This window comes from Epinephelus fuscoguttatus, linkage group LG2 (assembly GCF_011397635.1).
Source record: "Epinephelus fuscoguttatus linkage group LG2, E.fuscoguttatus.final_Chr_v1".
In the NCBI taxonomy this organism is placed as follows: Eukaryota; Metazoa; Chordata; class Actinopteri; order Perciformes; family Serranidae; genus Epinephelus; species Epinephelus fuscoguttatus.
In genome coordinates this window covers 20,461,985-20,488,043 of record NC_064753.1, presented here as the reverse complement: position 1 = coordinate 20,488,043, position 26,059 = coordinate 20,461,985, and the positions used below count along the sequence as shown (strand labels likewise).

Sequence of the window (26,059 nt, the reverse complement as noted above, 5' to 3'; positions counted from 1 at the left end):
TTACTCCAATGTTACTACTACTGTCAAAAAGCTAAAGGCATCGACCTGGCCTCCAATTTCCCCAGATCCAAATCTGATCGAGCATCCATGGGACGTGCTGGTACATCAGAGGTACCTCAGAGGTAAAACACCTCAGAGGTAGCCCTAATCCAAGGTGGGGCATCCCTGGATCGCACTTATCTCTGACATACCAAGGCATGGACACATGACCATGGTGTCTGGCACTGGGGTGCTGCCTGGCTTCGGATCATTTGAGACCTGTCAGTTGTGAGGTGGGGTACCAACAGTTCACAAGACGCTCAATCAGATTGGTGTGTGGGAGATTTGGAGGCCAGGTCGACACTGTTTAGGATCAGAACTCTAGTTAGGGTTAGGGTAAGAATGTCAAGGTAAGCCAATCAGAGGCGGAGTAGGGCGGGTCACGCCTTCGGTTTCCAAGGAATTGCAGATAGAGTGACCGAATCTAAACCAACCCTTATTGCGTGCAGGCTGCGGCTCAGCTGCGCAGCACATAATAAAACTAATGGTGTTTTATATTTCAGTGATGTAAACTGCACCATCTGCCTGGATCACCGAGGGGATCACTGTGTCAGGCTTACACGTACTCTATGTCGGTCCTCCAGATGACATGAAATATGATCTGTGGAACTGAGGCTGACGGAAAACTGTCAGAGAAGTAGCTGTAATAGCTTCTTGCGTCATAACAGTAATCCGTGTTCAGTAACTTGTTCTACTGAAGTCTGCTATCGGCTGCAGTGAGTGCAGGCCTTTTGCCTTCTCTCTGCACTTTGAGGGAATAGAGTGGGACGCACTTGGCCTGAATTAGTGGCGCACCACTTCCCATAAAAGCCTTTCAGATCAGGAAGACAGCTCGGGCAGTTTACTGAGGCACACAGCGATTGACGGTCGCCTTTACACGGAATGGATCGCAGCTGAGTTGGATTTTTCTTTCCGAAGAAGTGGATTACATGTCGCAGCATGGAGTCAAGGAGGTAAATTAAAGTCTTGGGAATTGTCTGCGTTACTTAAATCATCTAATATATCGCATTAAAGTAACGAAAATCTGCTATTGTGTGTTTTCAGTCGAGTTCAAAACCGGATACCATTTTTCCTGCTTATTTTGGGCAATGTTGCCACAGCTCTCTCTGGTGCGTACAGTGCATATGTAAACAGCGTTAATAGTGTCTATACAATAACTCATTCTCACAACTAATCTCTTGGTGTAATGTCTGTTTCAGGCCTAAATCTTGACTGTACCAACGACTATGTAGACTTAATGTTTTGCCACTTTGACGCGCAAAACTGTGAGGGATACAATCTGACTCTCCGGAGCCACTACGACAATGGGTATGGATATGGTGTTGTTGTTATGTTTCACTACAGAGCCAGTGAATTATTAGAGTTTATATGTATGGGCTTACTTCTGAGTGCTTATTGATTTAATTAAATAATGTCGATTGAGTTGATTTCCTTCGTATGTAAGCCTAATAATAAAAATCAACTGAATCAGCCAGTGATATACATATTTAATACATTCAGAACATAATGTATCTTATCTTGTATTACACAGGACGAGACATTGCATTCCCGCACAGTGTGGCATGGGACAGTGTTGTTGCACTTTCCACGGAATGATACTTGTCTCAGGGGAGACTCACTCAGCCACAGTTTGGAAAGGAGGCAAAAGCATGGAGTCCAAAATCATCAGCATCAGAGACAGCAGTAAGTTGACTTCTCTGAAAGTCCATAAATCTAATCAGCATCTGCAGGAAATAGACTGATCCAGATCCATGGATGTAAAACGTATTTCTCTTATCTCTGTTTTCTGCAGTAAAGCCCAGAAAGCCAACAATCACCTCAGTGAAAGAATCTAATGGGAATTTTCAAATCCTGTGGAAAACAAACCACGAGGGCTATTTCAGTGAACACTTGACCGCTGAGGTGACTTACCATATAAAAGGAGGCACAGTGACGGTAGGAGCCATTATACATACACTGTTTAACACTGAGATCATTTGTACTGGAGATGTAGACTTAGTCATTGGTATGTGATTATATCAGTTTGCCATTAAGTTAAAATATATAATTCTTGTTTCTTCATCCCAGGTTACTAAACCTGTCAAACCGACTACATTCAAAGGACAGAATTACTATGAAATACCTGGTGAAGACCTGGAGTCGAGCACAACTTATGCAGTCAGTGTGAGAAGCTACACAAACAGGAGTGGCAAGTTCAGTGACAGTAGTGAAGAGCGGGAATTCACAACCCGTAAGTGTCATCTTCTCAGTCTTTATCTGTTGCTTTTTATGTTAAAGTGCACTGTATATTTCTTAGGCATGATAAGATTCCTTTAACATACTTATAATCCACTTAGAAGGTGAAATATGTGTCTGAACTATTGTTTGAAATAGGACCCCTTAAAACCTCTAAAAAATACATATTGTTGTGATGCTATTTCCTGTATTCAAATGGAGTTCGGGATATTAAAGAACAGAGTAATTATAGCGCATCTACCAAGATGTCACTTGCATCATGACAGCTTTTACCCCAGTAAGGGGAAGTGCTACAAGTGCTATTGTCTACATTGGTATTAACATTAGCTCACAGTGTGAAAAAGAAAATATTGTCGCAACATTGACTCAATTGGTGTAGCGCACCTGACCCAGTGATGTAGGCTTTCACAGAGTTCACAGACTGGGACGTATGCTGATGTCACAGCCCACTGATGTTACCTTTGCAGTCTTTTTTGGGATCTTTCTTTGTTCTTTTCATGACACTAACGTGGAAAACACAAAACCAGTGAACAGTCTTCCAAAGGAAAAAAGGTATAGTGTAGATTTTGAGTAAAAAAAATGAGTGATCTACCAAGACTGTGCGCTGCATGTACTTATTTGGTATCATGCAAAGTGTTGCATTGTGGCAAAAATTGGACCTCCGGGGCGTCGATGGCTTAGTGGGTAGAGCAGGCGCCCCATGTATAAGGCTGTTGCCACAGCGGCCTGGGTTCGAGTCCAGCCCGTGGCCCTTTGCTGCATGTCTCTCCCTCTCTCTCCCCCTTTCACACTTAACTGTCCTGTCCATTAAAGGCAAAAAAATGCCCAAAAAATATCTTTAAAAAAAAAAAAAAAAAAAAAAAAAGGACCTCCTCCACTACAGAACGCACACTGCGCAAACTCAGTGGCCTCATTGAAATGAATGAGGAGGTGTTTACCACACACTGATAAGACGTAGGGTGAAATAATCATTTCAGATAAGCGTCATGACTGTCTCATAGTATTTGTTCTGTGTTTTGGTGTCTGACTCATGGATCTATTAGCCAGACTGGACTCTCATCTCCTCTTCCTGTTTTGCTCTGCTATTGCGTGCAAACCTCCCTCCCCACCCACATTCTCTACAGTGAGTGAGCGTGTTCAAGATGCTCTACTGTTTTCCCTTTTGCTTGATTTGATACTGACCACAACCACAAGTGAACAGAACACCAGAGTTTTGCCATATTTATGCTTCCAGAGAACGTTGGGTTTAGAAAACGATTCCGTATTTGCATCTACTTTGTCTTTTATGGGGACTTTGTGAACATTTCTGCTGATTGTTATGCACATATGAACATCATTCAAAATCAAAAATGTATTTGCAAGACATTTTAAAAAAGCGATAATGCACTCAACTTATGCAACATACAGTATTAATAGGCGTTGAATCGTCTCACAAGCTGCCATTGTGGATACACCAAACACAAGACTACAGGCATACATCATGTGGATCTCTGTAGATTATCTCTCTGCTCAGTGGAGGATCATAATGTAGGTGACATAGGCAGCCACCTAGGGTGTCACCCAGAGGGGGTCTAGTCTTGGGCGCTGAATGTGCTAAGTCTGGCACTGCCCCTACTGCATGTCATCTGTACCAAAATGGAGTGATTTCCAAACTGACCTCATACATGTTTCTGTTCACAGCTATGGCCGCTTACATCGTGCCCTTGGTTATCATCATCAGCCTCAGTGTTGCTGCAGTCATCATCAGCATTACTGCATATTGCTGTTATGTAAAGTAAGTCAAAAATATTGTCTTTGCATTTTTTCTGTTAGTGAATTCTGTAACACTGTGTTGTGTTCAGGTGTCATGTGTGTAATCTTTGTTCATTTATTTGTGCAATTGATTTTAGGGTGAAAACAAAATGGTGGGACACAGTTGCCAAATGTCCAAATCCCAAGCTTTTTATTATGCATCCAAGTGAGCAAGAGGTGAGTTACCTAGTGATGTAAACTTGATGTTGTGTTTCTAAATTGACTACTTCATCTGAAAAATGTCAGATCTATTGGTTTAATCGTTTTTATCCTCCTTGTTGCAGCTCTTGAAGCCAGTGCCACCCACCATCTCCTCTATCTGTGTTGAGCCCTTTGTTCCAGACGACAGCAAACCTTGGTTAGTGTGGCTGCATTAGTGCATCAACAATACGACACATTGCCTTTAGAGGTTATATGTGATCATATTGGCAGCTTAAGTAAACTGTTTCTCTGTATCCAGGTCGGAGTCACTGCGAGACACCAGCAGTGGGAGCCCTCAACAAAGCAGTGGAATCAGTACCGGCTCTTCTTGTCTCAGTTATGCTCAAACTGAGCCTGCTGACATCATCGCTGGTGTTCAGGATGCCCTTGTTAAAGCTTTCCCCAACATCAGCCCGATATCACCTTTGACCACTGTTTCACTTAATCCAGAAGTAAACAAAGACAGTGGTCTGTTTTCTCCTTCATACGACCCTTGTGATGTCCGAGCTGATGACGTGAGTTCTGGATCATCTTGCTTTGACAATAAAACTTATTCCATCATCATTCCAAGCTGCTCACAGGAGATGACGACAAAGTGCTCCGAGGTCCAGAAGCAGGCTGATATGCTGTGTGACTCTGCATACCATCCTTGTGCCGGTGACGATGTGACTTGTGTCAACCAACAGGCATCAGCTTGTTCATTTGTGAATTCACCGCCAGTGGATTCATCTCTCATACCAATGGAAATGTCGTATCAGCAGTGCAATGTAGATACTGGAGGAGATGCAGAAGCCTCCAGTTTGTCCTCCACCTCTAGTGGCACCAGCACAGTGGCATCATGTGATCCGGTTTCCAGAGTTGAGACCAGGTGCGAGAGCTTCAATGAGGCGACAAAGCCACATGGAAAAACTGAAGGGGAATTTGTATGTGATGAAAATCCTTGCTACGGTAGTGTGCCTGTAGGCGCACTCAGCTTTCCTCTAGTGGATGACAGCTACCAGTCCTTTCAGAATCTGGTGGAGCAGCCTGATATTTTGTTTTCAGAGGAGAGAAGTGGTGAGGAGGAGCCACAATTGAACAAATGTCCAGAGGAAACATTCACCAAGATGCCTCAAAGCTTCTTTGGCCCAGCTGTTCCAGGTTTTATGAACAGTGTCCAGGGTGACCAGTGTCTCTCTGAGCTCCAGAGACCTTTTCTCCCTTTGATCCCTGCTGAGCAGTCTATGCCAGTCATCACAGACAGCGGCTATCAGAGTGTGTAGCCCTGAATATTTATGCATTCATTTCTTGTGTGATTTTTGCTTCTTTAAGAAGGTTCTATTATGCTTATTTTCCAGTTCATACTTGTATTTTGGGTGTCTACTAGAACATGTTCACAATCTTTAATTAAAAGAAAAAACACACTTTATTTTTCCCATATTGTCTGCTGTAGTTCGTCAGGATTTCCAGGTCTTCTATAACTCTGTCTTTGCAGCAGGGGGAATTAAAGTAATCAAATTTTTTACAGCCCTTTCTAGAGTAAGATATCATCAGTAAAAGCTTCTAAAGCAAAATTGGACATGTTCAAGCAGGAATATGATTCGAAACTGTGGAAAGATCATCAGCAGCCAAGATTCCACGAGGATCCCCTTTAAGCTATTGAGAAACACTGTTGACAAATGAAGAAGATGGGAGAGTGGGTGAGAAGGATGTAACAGACTGTAAAGTGCTGAAATTTGTAATATAACGTCTGTTAAAACATTAATTAAACTTAAAAAAAGGCACCAAAAAGCTCACCTCAAGATCCATTTAGTTTAGACGTCTGCTGATGAAGAGCATGTGATGTGTCTGAAAGCTCCTGAACACGTAAATGGACTTTGAGTTGTTTTGTTTGCTCATCTGTGACATGACTGTTTTAAAGGCTGTCGCACATTTTGTTGGGGAGAAAGAAGAAAACTCAGCTTTGCACCTTAAGAACAGCTGATTTGTTCAGTTTTTTAAATATTTTGCGACTGTGTATGACCGCATTTGATGTGAAACATTTGTAAACTTTATACATAATAATATGTCATATTGTGTATCTGTGTCATGTATCATGTATAACCAGCTACTACAGCATTAGTAAGACTTCAGTGTAATGTTAGGTAACAGATGAGTCATTTATGTTAAATTATTTCAGTCTCTCTCTCTGAATTTGATTTGACCAGAGGAGCCATTGCAAGAGAACAGCATGCCGAGCTGGCAGTACTGAGCTTTTAAGGAAAATTACATCCGAATAAACTGAACCCTGCGTGTGTGAAACAAGTCACAACAATCAGCTGTCATGATGACCTTGTGCTTTTCAGGGTTATGAAATGACTTCCTCATTTCTCTTCCCTGGAACGGCTGAGCTAATTCCACAGAAGCACACGTCACCTTCAAACCGCAGCATGGAACTCTTGGAAAGTCATTTTACTGTAAAGAGATGTTGATACTCTTGGAAGCAAAACAATGTGTAAATGTTGTTAAAATAAAAGCTGTTCATATTATCTTGAGTTGTGTTTGCTTCAGAGATACATTGCTTCACAGTTTTTAATGTCACAATGTAAAACATGCAATTTCCACCTCAACAGTATTGTTTGCTTTTTTAATTTTTATCTTATGTGAGAGAAAGGACAGTGCAAATTAATTAATACACATAGTAAAAAAGAGGCTATTTTCCTTTGTAGTTAAAAAGGCTTAAAAACAAAATGAGGGCTGTTAAAAGATTAGAAAAGAACACACAGTTGTTAAAAGCAGTATATACATATATATCCAATATATACATATAGAATGACACTAAGCAAGCAGGACACACAGGTAGCAGCAGCATAAAGAGAGTTCAGTGTTGGCGTGTGCATGTGACCAAAGTTATCATAGATATATCTGCAAACACTTAAACTAACTGCATGGCAAATTTGAATAAACTGGCCCAATAGGAGTTTAATTTTTTGCACACAAACATGCCAAGTCATGTTCAAAGAAAATTTACAGCTTCACTGGTAGGAACTTGTGAAAGATGGCATAAAGACTACCTCAAATGTCCCTCCTTAGAACGACATAGACGTGTTTTCTGTTGAAACTGGGTATCAGGGTGGCTCGTAATTTAGGGAGGAATATTTCATAAGTTCATAATAACAATATTGTTAGGCGGCATGTTGGTGCGGTGGTTAGCATTGTTGCCTCACAGCAAGAGGGTTCCTGACTCGAACATGGGGTGGAGGGTTTAAACTCTAGGTTGGCGGAGCCCTTCTGTGTCGAGTTTGTTTTCTCTGGGCACTCTGGCTTCCTCCCACAGTCCAAAGACATGCAGGTTTATTGGTGACTCTAAATTAGTAGTTATTAGTAGGTGTGTAGTAGTAGGTTGTCTGTCTCTATGTGTCAGCCCTGTGATAGTCTGGCAACCTGTCCAGGGTGTACCCTGCCTCTTGCCCAATGTCAGCTGGGATAGGCTCCAGCCCCCCTGTGACCCTCAAGAGGATGAAGCGGTTAGAAAATGGATGAATGGATGGATAATATAGAGTATATAGTCATTTCCAAGATAATAAATAAATCTTTTATTTCAAACTGTTACAAATACAAATGAAAATTGGGAAGTACAGCAATAATCTGTACCTTACCCGACCCATCAATTTTACTTTCTAATAGTCAGCAAGTGAACTAGCTAGCAATAAACAAAACTCCACCTGGTGCCGCCTTGGTTGAAAACGGTGCGCTGTATTGCCCTCTTGAGTGGCGAAAATGAGAGGATGTGCCCTATCAGCTGCCCTCTTGAATGATGAAAAAGAGCGGATGTGCCCTTTTGGCTGCCCTCTTGAGTGATCAAAACAAGACGATGTTCCCTATTGGCTGCCCTCTTGAGTGACAAAACCAGAGGATGTGCCCTATCGGCTGCCCTTCACATGGAAAACAACAAGAAAATTCAATAATGTGTCTTAATGATTCTCTGTTAGTGGATGATATGTGATGCAGTGCCTTATTGGTGCCCTTCCAGTGGTCTAAACGGTGAACGGTTGTGGTGCCATTCTAAAGTGCCCTCTGTGATGCCACTACATGACAGTTGCCCAAACGGTGCCCTTTCCAGTAGAGAAAATGGGATGCAGTGCTATAAAGACATGTGAGAATGTTGGGAGGTTTCCTAGTGAATGCCTCTCCAGTGAAGATGTGATGTCATACATTTGGTGTACTTACAATGGGATAAAGTTGAGGTTCCCTACAGGTGCCTTTCTAATGAAATGTTATGAAGTCCTTAATGTTTCCCACCGATCCAGCTCATCTTCAAAAGCACAGCATAGACCACCACTCTGAGAAATTTGTTGAGTTTTGTTGCTCTGTTGGGCCTTTTTAACCAGTTGTAAGTTATCAAAAACCAAAGGGGCATTAATTTCACAAGGAGTGGTATCAAGAGAGCCAGCACATAGCCTACAAACACTCATGTTGTTTTCTTTGTTTTTTGCTGATTTTCAGTTTTCCTTTGTGTAAAATCTTTTCTTTTCTTTAGTTTATAAAATAAACATTTTAAACATACTTTTAGCCTGGATTGTCTATATAATCTTAATTAAGAATCAGGGACGAAGACCATTTCGCCATACATGACACACTATCTGCACCAATGGAGCCCCATGTCATGCAGTAGGTGCCCTTTTTTTCCTTTTCGCCCCTGCCCTTCAAACATCCTAAGTCCATCACTGTAATGTGTGCTCTTACCAAACTCCGTCTAGTGACTGGATTACACTCCAGGTGCCGGCTGTTTTTACTGGACTTGGAAAATTCAGTTTTTTATACTGTGCACCTGCAACGTGGAACAACATGCAGAACAATTTAAAGCTTTCCTCATTTTTATCCAAAAGACAATTCAAGTCTTTAACTGTATCATATTTCACTTCTAGGTGTTCCTGTTTTATCTGATTAGTGTGTTCTACATTTTAACAGTTTTTACAGTTTTTTACATTTGTATCTCTGGTTTTGTTGCTTTTTACTTCTTGTTGTTGCTTTTATGAAAGTTTTTCCTTTTTTCTGCATCTAAGTGCCCTTTTTAAGTGCCCTTTTTACTAGGGCATTCTACCAATTTTGTGCAAAGTGCTGTCCCTTACCAAAAAAACAACAAAAATAATAAAATTAAATAAAAGATATGTGATGACTTATTTAAACCCAGGATATTAAATGAAAAAGTGATAAGCTAAATATATACAAAATCACCATTTGTTGGGTACTTTCTATTGGGAAGTAGCTGTCCCCAACCCTGACCTCTAAAATTCAATTCATATAAATAATACTTAAAACATTTTTCATATTTTTTTTTCAAAAGTGTAATTTAAAACATCTTTGTGATTAAGTTTAAACAGCAGTTGAAAGATTTAGATGTATTGTGGGATTATTTTTTAAATTAAGAAACTATGCTAAAAAAAATAGTGTCCCTTGTTTTCATGTCACTACCGAAACACAAGAGTTTCATTGCACTGGTTGAGTCTGGATTTTAGCCACACCCCTGAATTTCTGAGAAGGGGGGTAGTACTGCACCCCCGTCCCAGATAGCTGCATGGTAAGTCGCTGACTCCCGTCATTTTTTAAATAAATGTCTTCCAAAGTCTGAAAATCAGTGTGTAACTTTTAAAAGTGTCACTACCGAACACATGTTCTCTTCAATTATGTAAAAATTTGGGGGGTTTATGCAAAATATTCTGTTTTTTCTGTGTGAACAACTCTTCAAACATGTGCTTGTTAGCCATGTGACTGCTAGCATTCTTTAGTTATCCTGAAAAATAGCCAGGAATGTCACTACTGAAACCTATGGTAAAGTTTCGGTAGTGACATGATCATTTCAGTAGTGACAAAATGGAATGGTCAGTATTTAAACCCTATAATTTTGTGGTCCAAAGTCTTGCTCTTCTCTGCTCTGCTCTACTCTACTCTGGTCTACTCTACTCTGCTTTACTCTATACTCTACTCTTCTCTTCTCTACTCTACTCTACTCTACTCTGCTCTGCTCCGTCCTACTCCGCTCTACTTTGCTCTACTCTGCTCTGCTCTACTCTACTATACTCTGCTCTGTTCTGTTCTACTCCGCTCTACTTTGCTCTACTCTGCTCTAGTCTACTATACTCTGCTCTACTCCGTCCTACTCCGCTCTACTTTGCTCTACTCTGTTCTGCTCTACTCTACTATACTCTGCTCTGTTCTGTTCTACTCTGCTCTACTTTGCACTATTCTGCTCTAGTCTACTATACTCTGCTCTACTCTACTATGCTCTACTCTACTCTGTTCTGCTCTACTCTGCTCTACTCTACTATACTCTGCTCTGTTCTGTTCTACTCTGCTCTACTTTGCACTATTCTGCTCTAGTCTACTATACTCTGCTCTACTCTACTATGCTCTACTCTACTCTGTTCTGCTCTACTCTGCTCTACTCTACTATACTCTGCTCTATTCTATAATCTGCTCTACTCTACTCTACTATGCTTTACTCTACTCTGGTCTACTCTATTCTATTCTGCTCTGCTTTCCTCTGCTCTACTCTACTAAACTCTGCTCTATTCTATATTCTGCTCTACTCTATACTCTACTCTTCTCTACTCTTCTCTGCTCTGTTCTACTCTACTCTACTTTGCTCTTCTCTGCTCTACTCTATTCTGCTCTACTCTGCTCTACTTTGCTCTACTCCACTCTACTCTGCTCTATTCTGCTCCGCTCTACTCTACTCTACTCTGCTCTGCCCTCTCAAAAATTAAATTGTTTTATTGACCACAAAACATTTGTCTTTGAATTTGTAATTCCCACCACCGAAAGGCATACATTTGAGGAAATATGATGCAACCTTAAAAACTGTATAATGGTCACTACCGAAATACTGGGTGTTTTGTAAAAAATAAAGTATATTGAGTTATCAACTAAAGTATTATGATGCTAATCGGTTACATTTATGTTCTGTTTCATCAATTATTAACTCTGAAATCTGAACTTCGAAATTTGTTAAAATATTAATTTTTATAGATTTAATTGTGAAAACCTTCAGTCAAAATTTGTAAAAATTGAAATCTTTAAACAAGGGAAAGAACAAGCATAACAGGTTGATATATATTTTTTTGTACAATATAATACTATATGTTTCGGTAGTGACAAATTTTGGGAGAGGAAAAACATTCCAAAACAGTCTGAAAATACAATATAAAAATTTACAGTCATTTTACTAGATATGTGACCTTTACATATGGTACAATATACCTATATAGGGACAAAGTTTTGGAAATAAAACATACAAAATTTCAAAATGTTTCCAGTCCAACTTTGCACACATTGGGTAGAATGCCCCTAATGAGCTCTCTACTTAAATGTATTTCTGTGTTAAAATAAAGGTTGAATGAATGAATGATCTGTCTCGGCCACTGCATTGTTAACAACACGGTCATACATATATTTCCACATCTGTTTATTCCTGATGGCTGACAGCAAAATATGAAACAAAATCCTCTATCAAATCCAGCCACATAAACTCTAGCCCCTCTCCCACGGAGCACAACAGCAAAAGGGGAGAGGCAAGGCAGGAGACACCCCTTCATAGGTGGGGTACCCCCAAAGGTGAACACAGGGGCACAGAAACTGAGTGTCAGACATTCCACATATTGACTATGGAGGCCTACGTGAGTCAGGTAATAACAACTGAAACAAATTTGGTGTACTTATAATACTTAATATTACAAATGTACATTTGACTTTGTTACACATATTACTGCTGTATAACTGACCCTGTTACAGATATACTGTACATGGGTTGTCAGAGGGCTTTCATTTAAAATGGAAACAGGAAAGGTTAAATTAAAAAGAAATGTATTTATGTTTTCATGTCTGAGACACATAAAGACATTGAAACTTTAATGAAAGGTGGTATACGGCCAATATGTTTATCAAAAGACTATTTGACTGAAAACACGTGGAAAAAAATATGATTCCTATTCTCCAAGTGTTCTGCAGCTGAGCAGTGGCCCCAGCATAAACTGCTGCAGGAGAAATGTGCCTTAAAGAAAAAGCAGGTGAAATATAACATAAGTTATCCATGCGCAAGGTGCAGCAGATATCCCCATATAGGTAGGTTTACCCATGATATCCCCATATAGGTAAGTTTACCCATGATATCCCCATATAGGTAGGTTTACCCAGATGAGCCCCAGTTAAGGTGCCCATTTTGGGCCCATCACAGTTGCTACTCAGGTAGCCCTACCCTAGCATAACCAATGTGGACCCACTTGGGTAACCCCACTCATGTGGACAGTTGGCATAGGCATATAGATCCCATTTTTCAGCCCACTTTATACCCACACATGGGCCCCACATACAAATGTTGGCTGGGTCTGTTGGTCTGCTGGATAACATGAAATACAAACTAATACATGGAACTGAAGTTGAAAGACTGCTGTCAGAGATGTGGCTATGCAATGTCCCCCAGTTAAGTGCATATTTAAGCGTGGATTATTCCCCAGCGGTTATAGGCCTACGTTCATCCACAATTCACTAATTCTTATTTTACTGTGGTAATAAAGTTTCTCCATTTCTAGTTGCTGTCGGCTGAACAGGGTGTGTTGCCTTCTCTGCGCTCTTTCAGGAAGGCAGAGTAGGACGGTCTTCCCGTAAATTAGTGGCGCAACATTTCCCATTCGAGCTCTCCGTATCAGGAAGACTGCGTGAGACTGTGCAGTGCACCCACGGACACAGTAAACTCTAACGGCGTGTATCGAGGCTGAGTGGGAGTTTTGTTCTCGAAGCTCAAGTGGATCAAAGCGTTTCGGCATGGAGCTAAGGAGGTAATGTCGACTCTTGGAAACGGTCTGCGTTACTTTAATCAATCAATTAACGTAACGACTGTCTGCTATTGTGTTTGTTTTCAGTCGCGTTCACAGGATATCATTTGTCCTGCTTATATTAGGGAACATCGCAGCAGCTCTCTCTGGTGCGTACAGTGCATATGTAAACAGCGTTAATAGGGTCTATACAATACCTCATTCTCACAACTAATCTCTTGGTGTAATGTCTGTTTCAGGCCTAAATCTTGACTGTACCAACGACTATGTAGAATTAATGTTTTGCCACTTTGACGCGCAAAACTGTGAGGGATACAATCTGACTCTCCGGAGCCACTACGACAATGGGTATGGATATGGTGTTGTTGTTATGTTTCACTACAGAGCCAGTGAAGCCAGCCAGTGCTTATTGATTTAATTAAATAATGTCGATTGAGTTGATTTCCTTCGTATGTAAGCCTAATAATAAAAATCAACTGAATCAGCCAGAGCAGCCAGTGATATACATATTTAATACATTCAGAACATAATGTATCTTATCTTGTATTACACAGGACGAGGCATTGCATTCCCGCACAGTGTGACATGGGACAGTGTTGTTGCACTTTCCACGGAATGACACTTGTCTCAGGGGAGACTCACTCAGCCACAGTTTGGAAAGAAGGCAAAATCATGGAGTCCAAAATCATCAGCATCAGAGACAGCAGTAAGTGTAACTTCTCTGAAAGTCCATAAATCTAATCAGCATCTGCAGGAAATAGACTGATCCAGATCCATGGATGTAAAACGTATTTCTCTTATCTCTGTTTTCTGCAGTAAAGCCCAGAAAGCCAACAATCACCTCAGTGAAAGAATCTAATGGGAATTTTCAAATCCTGTGGAAAACAAACCACGAGGGCTTGTTCAGTCAAGAGTTGACCACTGAGGTGACTTACCGTAAAAAAGGAGACACAGTGAAGGTAGGAGCCATTATACATACACTGTTTAACACTGAGATCATTTGTACTGGAGATGTAGACTTAGTCATTGGTATGTGATTATATCAGTTTGCCATTAAGTTAAAATATATAATTTTTGTTTCTTCATCCCAGGTTACTAAACCTGTCAAACAGACATTAGATTATTACTATGAAATACCTGGTGAAGACCTGGAGCCAAGCACAACATATGCAGTCAGTGTGAGAAGCTACACAAACAGGAGTGGCAAGTTCAGTGACAGTAGTGAAGAGTGGGAATTCACAACCCGTAAGTGTCATCTTCTCAGTCTTTATCTGTTGCTTTTTGTGTTAAAGTGCACTGTATATTTCTTAGGCATGATAAGATTCCTTTAACATACTTATAATCCACTTAGAAGGTGAAATATGAAGTGTGTCTCATCTAGCTTTCCTTGTTCTTCTCATGACACTAACATGTAAAAAAAACAAAAAAAAACAAAACACGAAACCAAAAACATTCTTAAAAGAAATTCTGAGATGCAGCACATTTGTTTGCCCCTATCCATGTCGGATCTGGCCCGGGATCTGACGGCTATTTACAATTAAAAAAAAGAGTGATCTACCAAGAATGTGCGCTGCATGTACTTATTTGGCATCATGCAAAGTATTGCACTGTGGCAACAATTGGACTTCCATATGTAAACAGCGCTAATAGGGTCTATACAATAACTCATTCTCACAACTAATCTCTTGGTGTAATGTCTGTTTCAGGCCTAAATCTTGACTGTACCAACGACTATGTAGAATTAATGTTTTGCCACTTTGACGCGCAAAACTGTGAGGGATACAATCTGACTCTCCAGAGCCACTACGACAATGGGTATGGATATGGTGTTGTTGTTATGTTTCACTACAGAGCCAGTGAATTATTAAAGTTTATATGTATGGGCTTACTTCTGAGTGCTTATTGATTTAATTAAATAATGTCGATTGAGTTGATTTCCTTCGTATGTAAGCCTAATAATAAAAATCAACTGAATCAGCCAGTGATATACATATTTAATACATTCAGAACATAATGTATCTTATCTTGTATTACACAGGACGAGGCATTGCATTCCCGCACAGTGTGACATGGGACAGTGTTGTTGCACTTTCCACGGAATGATACTTGTCTCGGGGGAGACTCACTCAGCCACAGTTTGGAAAGAAGGCAAAATCATGGAGTCCAAAATCATCAGCATCAGAGACAGCAGTAAGTTGACTTCTCTGAAAGTCCATAAATCTAATCAGTATCTGCCAGAAAAAGACTCAGATCCAGAATAACAGTTAATGAATGTAAAACATATTTCTCTTATCTCTGTTTTCTGCAGTAAAGCCCAGAACCCCAACAATCACCTCAGTGAAAGAATCTAATGGCAATTTTCAAATCCTGTGGAAAACAAACCACGAGGGCTCGTTCAGTGAACACTTGACCGCTGAGGTGACTTACCATATAAAAGGAGGCACAGTGAAGGTAGGAGCCATTATACATACACTGTTTAACACTGAGATCATTTGTACTGGAGATGTAGACTTAGTCATTGGTATGTGATTATATCAGTTTGCCATTAAGTTAAAATATATAATTCTTGTTTCTTCATCCCAGGTTACTAAACCTGTCAAACCGACTACATTGGAAGGACAGAATTACTATGAAATACCTGGTGAAGACCTGGAGTCGAGCACAACTTATGCAGTCAGTGTGAGAAGCTACACAAACAGGAGTGGCAAGTTCAGTGACAGTAGTGAAGAGTGGGAATTCACAACCCATAAGTGCCCTTGAGCAAGGCACCGAACCCCCCAACCGCTCGGGGCGCGTGACCAAAGGGCAGCCCCTCACTCTGACATCTCTCCACTTTGTGCATGTATAGGTCCTGTTTGTGCATGTGTGTGTCTTTCAGACCTGTGTGTAATTGACAAGCAAGAGTGAAAACATTGAATTTCCTCTCAGGGGATTAATAAAGTAAATAAACTTAAGCTTAACTAACTTACATTTGAGGAAATATGATGCAACCTTAAAAACAGTATAATGGTCACTACCGAAACACTGGGTGTTTTGTAAAAAAATAAAGTATATTGAGTTATCAACTAAAGTATTATGATGGTAATCGGTTACATTTATGTTCTGTTTCATCAATTATTAACTCTGAAATCAATCTGATCAGCATTATGCATTTTACAAAGAAAGATTGCATTTAGATTTTGAAGAATTCTATAATTTGAACTTCGAAATTTGTTAAAATATTAATTTTTATAGATTTAATTGTGAAAACCTTCAGTCAAAATTTGTAAAAATTGAAATCTTTAAACAAGGGAAGGAACAAGCATAACAGGTTGATATATATTTTTAATATAATACTATATGTTTCGGTAGTGACAAATTTTGGGAGAGGAAAAACATTCCAAAACAGTCTGAAAATACAATATAAAAATTTACAGTCATTTTACTAGATATGTGACCTTTACATATGGTACAATATACCTATATAGGGACAAAGTTTTGGAAATAAAACATACAAAATTTCAAAATGTTTCCAGTCCAACTTTGCACACATTGGGTAGAATGCCCCTCATGAGGTCTCTACTTAAATGTATTTCTGTGTTAAAATAAAGGTTGAATGAATGAATGATCTGTCTCGGCCACTGCATTGTTAACAACACGGTCATACATATATTTCCACATCTGTTTATTCCTGATGGCTGACAGCAAAATATGAAACAAAATCCTCTATCAAATCCAGCTACATAAACTCTAGCCCCTCTCCCACGGAGCACAACAGCAAAAGGGGAGAGGCAAGGCAGGAGACACCCCTTCATAGGTGGGGTACCCCCAAAGGTGAACACAGGGGCACAGAAACTGAGTGTCAGACATTCCACATATTGACTATGGAGGCCTACGCGTGTCAGGTAATAACAACTGAAACAAATTTTGTGTACTTATAATACTTAATATTACAAATGTACATTTGACTTTGTTACACATATTACTGCTGTATAACTGACCCTGTTACAGATATACTGTACATGGGTTGTCAGAGGGCTTTCATTTAAAATGGAAACAGGAAAGGTTAAATTAAAAAGAAATGTATTTATGTTTTCATGTCTGAGACACATAAAGACATTGAAACTTTAATGAAAGGTGGTATACGGCCAATATGTTTATCAAAAGACTATTTGACTGAAAACACGTGGAAAAAAATATGATTCCTATTCTCCAAGTGTTCTGCAGCTGAGCAGTGGCCCCAGCATAAACTGCTGCAGGAGAAATGTGCCTTAAAGAAAAAGCAGGTGAAATATAACATAAATTATCCATGCGCAAGGTGCAGCAGATATCCCCATATAGGTAGGTTTACCCATGATATCCCCATATAGGTAAGTTTACCCATGATAAAGTTTCTCCATTTCTAGTTGCTGTCGGCTGAACAGGGTGTGTTGCCTTCTCTGCGCTCTTTCAGGAAGGCAGAGTAGGACGGTCTTCCCGTAAATTAGTGGCGCAACATTTCCCATTCGAGCTCTCCGTATCAGGAAGACTGCGTGAGACTGTGCAGTGCACCCACGGACACAGTAAACTCTAACGGCGTGTATCGAGGCTGAGTAGGAGTTTTGTTTTCGAAGCTCAAGTGGATCAAAGCGTTTCGGCATGGAGCTAAGGAGGTAATGTCGACTCTTGGAAACGGTCTGCGTTACTTTAATCAATCAATTAACGTAACGACTGTCTGCTATTGTGTTTGTTTTCAGTCGCGTTCACAGGATATCATTTGTCCTGCTTATATTAGGGAACATCGCAGCAGCTCTCTCTGGTGCGTACAGTGCATATGTAAACAGCGTTAATAGGGTCTATACAATAACTCATTCTCACAACTAATCTCTTGGTGTAATGTCTGTTTCAGGCCTAAATCTTGACTGTACCAACGACAATGTAGACTTAATGTTTTGCCACTTTGACGCGCAAAACTGTGAGGGATACAATCTGACTCTCCGGAGCCACTACGACAATGGGTATGGATATGGTGTTGTTGTTATGTTTCACTACAGAGCCAGTGAATTATTAGAGTTTATATGTATGGGCTTACTTCTGAGTGCTTATTGAATTAAATAATGTCGATTGAGTTGATTTCCTTCGTATGTAAGCCTAATAATAAAAATCAACTGAATCAGCCAGTGATATACATATTTAATACATTCAGAACATAATGTATCTTATCTTGTATTACACAGGACGAGGCATTGCATTCCCGCACAGTGTGACATGGGACAGTGTTGTTGCACTTTCCATGGAATGAGACCTGTCTCGGGGGAGACTCACTCAGCCACAGTTTGGAAAGGAGGCAAAAGCATGGAGTCCAAAATCATCAGCATCAGAGACAGCAGTAAGTTGACTTCTCTGAAAGTCCATAAATCTAATCAGCATCTGCAGGAAATAGACTGATCCAGATCCATGGATGTAAAACGTATTTCTCTTATCTCTGTTTTCTGCAGTAAAGCCCAGAAAGCCAACAATCACCTCAGTGAAAGAATCTAATGGGAATTTTCAAATCCTGTGGAAAACAAACCACGAGGGCTTGTTCAGTGAACACTTGACCGCTGAGGTGACTTACCGTAAAAAAGGAGACACAGTGAAGGTAGGAGCCATTATACATACACTGTTTAACACTGAGATCATTTGTACTGGAGATGTAGACTTAGTCATTGGTATGTGATTATATCAGTTTGCCATTAAGTTAAAAAATATAATTCTTGTTTCTTCATCCCAGGTTACTAAACCTGTCAAACAGACATTAGATTATTACTATGAAATACCTGGTGAAGACCTGGAGCCAAGCACAACATATGCAGTCAGTGTGAGAAGCTACACAAACAGGAGTGGCAAGTTCAGTGACAGTAGTGAAGAGTGGGAATTCACAACCCGTAAGTGTCATCTTCTCAGTCTTTATCTGTTGCTTTTTATGTTAAAGTGCACTGTATATTTCTTAGGCATGATAAGATTCCTTTAACATACTTATAATCCACTTAGAAGGTGAAATATGAAGTGTGTCTCATCTAGCTTTCCTTGTTCTTCTCATGACACTAACATGTAAAAAAAAAAACAAAAAAAACAAAACACGAAACCAAAAACATTCTTAAAAGAAATTCTGAGATGCAGCACATTTGTTTGCCCCTATCCATGTCGGATCTGGCCCAGGATCTGACGGCTATTTACAATAAAAAAAAAGAGTGATCTACCAAGAATGTGCGCTGCATGTACTTATTTGGCATCATGCAAAGTATTGCACTGTGGCAACAATTGGACCTCCTCCACTACAGAACTCAGTGGCCTCATTGAAATGAATAAGGAGGTGTTTCCCACACACTGATAAAACAAGGGGTGAAATAATAATTTCAGATAAACTTCATGACTGCCTGATAGTATTTGTTCTGTGTTTTGGTGTCTGACTCATGGATCTATTAGCCAGACTGGACTCTCATCTCCTCTTCCTGTTTTGCTCTGCTATTGCGTGCAAACCCATTGCTGCACCCTAAGGGACCTCCCTCCCCACACACATTCTCTACAGCATGTGGGCGTGTTCAAGATGCTCTACAGTTTTCTTTTTTGCTTGATTTGGTACTGACCACAACCACAAGTGAACAGAACATATTTATGCTTCTGGAGAACTTTGGGCTTAGAAAACAGAGCCATATTTGAATCTTGCCTGAGGCGCTGAATGTGCTTCCAAACTGACCTCATACATGTTTCTGTTCACAGCTATGGCTGCTTACATCCTGCCCTTGGTTATCATCATCAGCCTCAGTGTTGCTGCAGTCATCATCAGCATTGCTGCATATTGCTGTTATGTAAAGTAAGTCATGCAGAGAAAATATTGTCTTGGTGTTGTTTCTCTGTTAGTGAAATACATATACAAGTCTTTTCCTTTAAATACCGTAACTCCTGTGTTGTGTTCATGTGTTATGTGTGTAATCTTTATTTATTTCTGCAATTAATTTTAGGCTCAAAACAAAGTGGTGGGAAACAGTTTCCAAATGTCCAAATCCCAAACTTCTAATTACACACCCAAGTGAGCAGGAGGTGAGTCACCTAGTGATGTGAACTTGATGTTGTTTTCCCTCCCCCCAGTAGCAGCTTTAATTGTTGCATCTTTTTATTTTGCCCAGTTACACATAAATAGTACACAGTGGCATGCAAAAGTTTGGGCACCTCTGGTCAAAATTTCGTTTATTGTGAATAGTTAAGTAAGTAGAAGATAAACTGATCTCCAAAAGGCATGAAGTTAAAGATAAAAAATGCTTTTCAACATTTTAAGCAAGATAAGTGTTTTATTTTTGTTTTGTTCAGTTTTTGAGTGGAAAAAAACAGGAGCACCATGCAAAGGTTTGTGCACCCCAAGACATTTTAGCTCTCAGACAACTTTTACCAGGGTCTCAGACTTTAATCAGCTTGGCAGTGTTATGGCAGTAATTGTTAGGAAAGGCCAGATGATGCAAATTCCAAAGCTTTCTGACTCCTGCCAATCAGCAGCCTTGGGCTCATCTGAACAGCTACCTAGCACTCTGAAAGCTAAAATAATTGATGCCCACAAAGCAGGAGAAGGTTATAAGGAGATAGCAAAGTGTTTTCAGGCAGCTATTTCCTCAGTTTGTAATATAATTGGGAAATGGCAGTAAACAGGAACTGTGGTCAAGTTGAGGTCTGCAAGACCAAGAAAACTTAGACTCTGGAGTGGTGGTGCACTGTTCTACTGTGCTGCTACACCTGTACAAATATGACTGTCATGGAAGAGTCATTAGCAGAAAACCTTACATGTGTCCCCATCACAAAATTCAGCATCAGAAGTTTGCAAAGTAACATCTAAACAAGCCTGATGCTTTTTGGAAACAAGTTCTGTGGAGCAATGAAATTAAAATATAACTTTGTGAGCGCAATAAGCAAAGATATGTTTGAAGAAAGAAGGGTGCAGAATTTCATGAAAAGAACACCTGTCCAACTGTTAAACATCGGGGTGGATCATTATGCTATGACCTGTGTTGCAGTCAGTGGCGCGGGGAACATTTCACAGGTTGAAGGAAGAATGAATTTAGTTAAATTCCAGCAAATCCTGGAGGCAAACATCACACAACCTGTAAAAAAGCTGAAGATGAAGAGAGGATACCAATGATCCTTAACACACCTTAAAATCCACAATGGACTACATCAAGAGGCACAAGCTGAAGGTTTTGCCATGGCCCTCACAGTCCCCTGACCGAAACATCTTTAAAAATGTGTGGATAAACCTCAAAAAAGCAGTGCATGCAGAACGGCCCAATAATCTCATAGGACAAGAAGCCTGTTGCAATGAAGAATGGGAGAGTTACTGCCTCAAGCAAGGAAGTTCAAGTATCTCGGGGTCTTGTACATGGGTGTGGGTAGAATGGAGCGTGAGATGGATCTGCGGTTTAGTGCGGCTTCTGCAGTAATGCAGGAGCTGAGAATAAGAAGGCAAAGCTTTCCATTTACTGGTCCATCTATGTCCCAACCCTCACCTATGGTCATGAGCTCTGGGTAGTGACCGAAAGAATGAGATTGTGGATACAAGCGGCCGAAATGGGTTTCCTTCGTGGGGTGGCTGGGCTCAGCCTTAGAGATAGGGTAAGTAGCTTGGACATCTGGAGGGAGCTCGGAGTAGAGCCGCTGCTTCTTCGCGTCGAAAGGGGTCAGTTGAGGTGGTTCAGACATCTGACCAGGATGCCTCCTGGGTGCCTTCCGCTGGAGGTGTTTCAGGCACATCCCACTGGTAGGAGGCCCCGGGGCAGACCCAGAACACGCTGGAGCTATTACATATCTCATCTGGCTTGGGAACACCTTGGGGTCCCCAAGGAGGAGCTGGAAAGCGTTACTGGGGAGAGGGACATCTGGGGTGCTTTGCCTGGCCTGCTGCCCCCGCAACCCAGCCTTGGATGGATGGATGGATGAAAATCCTCCAAACAAGAACTGAAAGACTCCTAGCTGGTTACAAAAAGTGTTGAAGCTGTGATATTTGCCAAAAGGGTGTCACTAAATACTGACCATGCAGGGTGCCCAAACATTTGCTTCAGGCCCTTTTCCTTTTTTGTTATTTTGAAATGGGAAAAGATTTAAATTAAAAAGTAATCATGCTTAAGATGTTGAAGAAATGTGTCATCTTTAACTCCATGCCCTTTGGAGATCAGTTCATCTTCTACTTACTTAACTTCTCACAGTAAACTAAATGTTGACCATGGGTGCCCAAACCTTTGCATGCCACTGTAATTATAATCCCTGAAAAATTCACAAAAGCATACTATTTATTTCAGCAAACCCCATTCAATGCATTTATATTCTGTATCTGTACATTTTCTCTGTGTAGTAGATTCAGATTGCCCTCACACGCATTAAGGATTCACAGGAAACCATACAGCATTCAATCTGACATTACCAACATTTTTTTTTGGAAAACTACCATGTTGCACACTTGTGTTGTGTTTGTGTCAAAGTAGCTACTCAACAGGCATTTGCTGTAGTATTTAACTGCACTTGCTGTGACTGGCATGGGTCATGGGTGTCACCAAAACATCCATGACTCTTAATGACTGTAACTTTAAATGTGTACAGATAGTTCCAGAAACATGAAGCCAATTTGAAAAGGTTTTTCTACACTTTTAAATAGTTCATGTGAAATCAGAAATTGACTGATACTTTTAACTGAAACATTTCAGATCCTTTGTTTGATCATTTTTTATCCTCCTTGTTGCAGCTCTTGAAGCCAGTGCGACCCACCATCTCCTCTATCTGTGTTGAGCCCTTTGTTCCAGACGACAGCAAACCTTGGTTAGTGTGGCTGCATTAGTGCATCAACAATATGACACATTGCCTTAAGGGGTTATATGTGAACATATTGGCAGGTTAAGTAAACTGTTTCTCTGTATCCAGGTCGAAGGAGTCACTGCGAGACACCAGCAGTGGGAGCCCTCAACAAAGCAGTGGGATCAGTACCGGCTCTTCTTGTCTCAGTTGTTCTCACACCAAGCCTGCTGACATCATTGCTGGTGTTCAGGATGCCCTTGTTAAAGCTTTCCCCAACATCAGCCCGATATCACCTTTGACCACTGTTTCACTTAATCCAGAAGTAAACAAAGACAGTGGTCTGCTTTCTCTTTCATACGACCCTTGTGGTGTCCGAGCTGATGACGTGAGTTCTGGATCATCTTGCTTTGACAATAAAACCTATTTCATTCCAAGCTGCTCACAGGAGATGACGACAAACTGCTCCGAAGTCCAGACGCAGGCTGATATGCTGTGTGACTCTACATACCATCCTCGTGCCGGTGATGAAGTGACCTGTGTCGACCAGCAGGCATCAGCTTGTTCATTTGTGAAGTCACAACCAGTAGTTTCATTTCCAATACCAACAGAGATGCCATATGAGCAACGCAATGCAGATTTTGGGTCATTTTCAGAAGCCTCCAGTTTGTCCTCCACCTCTAGTGGCGCCAGCCCAATGTCCTTCAATGAGATGGACTGTGGTACGACAAAGCCACATGGAAAAACTGAAGGGGAAATTGTTTGTGATGAAAATACGTGCTTGCAGGTTGCAAAATCCGTGCCTGCAGACGCACTCAGCTTTCCTCTAGTGGATGACAACTACCAGTCGTTTCAGAATCTGGTGGAGCAGCCTGATATTTTGTTTTCAGAAGAGAGAAGTGGTGAGAAGGAGCCACAATTGAACAAATGTCCAGAGGAAACATTCACCAAGATGACTCCAGGTTTCATGAACAATGTCCAGAGTGACCAGTGTCCCTCTGAGCTCCAGAGACCTTTTCTCCCTTTGATCTCTGCTGAGCAGTCTATGCCAATCATCACAGACAGCGGCTATCAGAGTGTGTAGCCCTGAATATTTATGCATTTAGTCTTAATGGTGCAGTGTTTTGCTTTTTTCTCTTAACCATACAGGCAGGCCTTTGTATGGTTTATTAGATAATCATAATTTGTAAACAACTGCTTTGTTAATGTGGTTTACTTTTACGACATGTCGTTAGAAAGCTACAGTCCATTCAGTTTGATTGATGTGGACCATTCCAAGATACAACCACCACAGCAGGTACAAAAATTGCGTCTGTCAGACAAACAACAAACAGTTATAACTTACCCATTATACTTCATCATAATCCACAGATCGATAATATTTCAACAAAAATGGTCCTGATACATTCACAAAGGTCCAGACAATCCACAACTAGTGAAATTTTTAGTCCAAATACATTATTGCGCCGAGGATTTCTGCAGACTATCATTGCATCATTTTAAATATTCTTATTTCTCCATGTACAGTCCATAATAACTTCAGTTTGCATGAAAATATTGCCGATAGGAAGATATCAAAGTGGTGGTTGAACTCTCTGACCTTTTGATTGACACCCCACTTGAGCCAATTCAAGTTTTCATATCCTCTCCACAGCCTACAATAGCCAACAAGAGCCTGTGTTGAAAGGAAGGACCTGCCTCTCTCTTCTATCTATAGACCCAGCCAATAGCAAGCAGTTGGTATGATGACTGACGGGTCTTGCAGCCAATGAAGCTCCTGACCTCGAGAGGAGCTTTTTAACCTGTTACTATAATCATACACCACCATAAACATGAATGAAATGGTTCTTCTGTTGTCATAAAGGGATGATGAACATTTTTTCTTATAGATTTAGTTTTTAGCTTTTCTAGAAGTGTTTCTATATAAACTCATTCACACATTCAGTCAATTGTCTTAACCCTATTTTTTTTTTTTTAGAGCACAAGAGAAAACGTTATAAAAATGTGCAGAATGTTATCTGTGATATTGTTATCAACCTAAGGCTTTATGCTATGGCCCCTTTGTTTTACAGCAAATACATCCCAGTTCCCCAGTTTTATATATGTATGTGGAGAGAAGGATGTAACAGGCTGTTAAGTGTTTAAATTTGTAACTGTTCAAACTTTAATTGAACTTGGAAACAGCAGCACAACAGTCTCACCTCAAGATCCATTTAGTAGCAGTTCCTGACCTTTCAGTCACACAAGGGGTCTTCATCAGGAGATTGAGTTTGCCCTGTTGTCATGGATATCCGCTGATATGGAGCATGTGATGCGACTGAAAGCTCCTGAACAGTTAATAAATGGACTTTGAGTTGTATTGTTTGCTCATTTACACTTTACACATTGTGTGTGCTGCTGTATTTCAAAGAAAAATCTTTGTACCCTAAGAACAGTTGATTTGTTCAATTTCCAAATACTGTGCAACTGTGTATGACTGCATTCAATGTGAAACATTTGTAAAGTTTGTAAATAAAAAAACATTCATGTAAGATTTATTTATTTAGCGAATGGAAATTTCTCAAGCCAAGCAATAGCCTCTTGATCTATATAGTGGAGGGAGACTAGACCTCCTTTTGGTCTTTGGAGAGGGCAGGCTTCAATAATATGCTCCATGGTTTGCTCCTCTCCACAAGCACACACTGGGCTCAAGCTGCACCCCCATCTGTGAAGGCTGGCCAAGCAGGGACCTTGACCAGTCCTAAATCTGTTCAAGGTGGACCACTGTCCTTGGGAGGTTGGTGCCAGAGACTGGTTGAGTCAGGTCTGACACTAGGTGTTTGTTTGGGGTGTCTTTGGATTCCCATTCAGTCACCCAGGCAGACAGGAAATCAAAGTCAGTGGGTGGGGGGTCCTTCCAAATTGGACATCTAGAGATGAGCAAGTGGTGGGTTGAAGATGTTGGCGTGGATTGGTAAATGGGGAGAGTCTTGAAATGTCTGTTATAAACAGAATGCACTGGAGTTTTAAATGTGTGCTTAAACAAAACTGCTGCAGTCACATATCAGTATCTCTCTCGTCATATTCAGCTGAGGTCATTGTTTGTCACATAGCTCATGGGAAATGCATTCCCTAAATGTATAAAGCACACTGTTACTGTAAATCATGTCTATTCATCTCATACAGCATTAGTAAGACTTCAGTGAAATATTAGGTAACAGATGAGTCATTTATGTTAAATTATTTCATTCTCTCTC

The 26,059-nt window shown here is 40.5% G+C and overlaps 1 protein-coding gene across 13 annotated transcripts; it reads left to right on the top strand.

Moving 5' to 3' along the window:
• Window positions 1-499: 499 nt before the first annotated feature.
• LOC125881539 (uncharacterized) lies at window positions 500-25,360 on the top strand. 13 transcript variants are annotated; one of them, XM_049564674.1, is made up of 18 exons: window positions 561-992; window positions 1,084-1,148; window positions 1,239-1,347; window positions 1,571-1,722; window positions 1,832-1,974; window positions 2,107-2,269; window positions 13,295-13,403; window positions 13,610-13,761; window positions 13,872-14,014; window positions 14,147-14,300; window positions 17,923-18,031; window positions 18,251-18,402; window positions 18,512-18,654; window positions 18,787-18,940; window positions 19,776-19,869; window positions 20,018-20,096; window positions 22,777-22,850; window positions 22,953-25,360. In XM_049564674.1, the coding sequence occupies exons 1-18, from the start codon at window positions 979-981 to the stop codon at window positions 23,905-23,907; spliced, it is 2,964 nt and encodes a 987-aa protein (XP_049420631.1). In that variant the 5' UTR covers window positions 561-978; the 3' UTR covers window positions 23,908-25,360. The 13 variants fall into 13 exon arrangements, with proteins under 13 accessions (XP_049420694.1, XP_049420684.1, XP_049420664.1 ...); XM_049564663.1 differs by lacking the exon at window positions 17,923-18,031 and adding an exon at window positions 14,762-14,870 and having other exon boundaries at window positions 571-992; XM_049564654.1 differs by lacking the exons at window positions 17,923-18,031; window positions 18,251-18,402 and adding exons at window positions 14,762-14,870; window positions 15,094-15,245 and having other exon boundaries at window positions 579-992.
• The last annotated feature ends 699 nt before the right edge of the window (window positions 25,361-26,059 follow it).

Excerpts from the sequence above, each read along its gene's own strand:
- LOC125881539 (XM_049564674.1), top strand. Across the intron at positions 13,762-13,871 it reads CATCAGCATCAGAGACAGCA|TAAAGCCCAGAAAGCCAACA; the intron begins GTAAGTGTAACT and ends TGTTTTCTGCAG. Across the intron at positions 19,870-20,017 it reads GCATATTGCTGTTATGTAAA|GCTCAAAACAAAGTGGTGGG; the intron begins GTAAGTCATGCA and ends AATTAATTTTAG.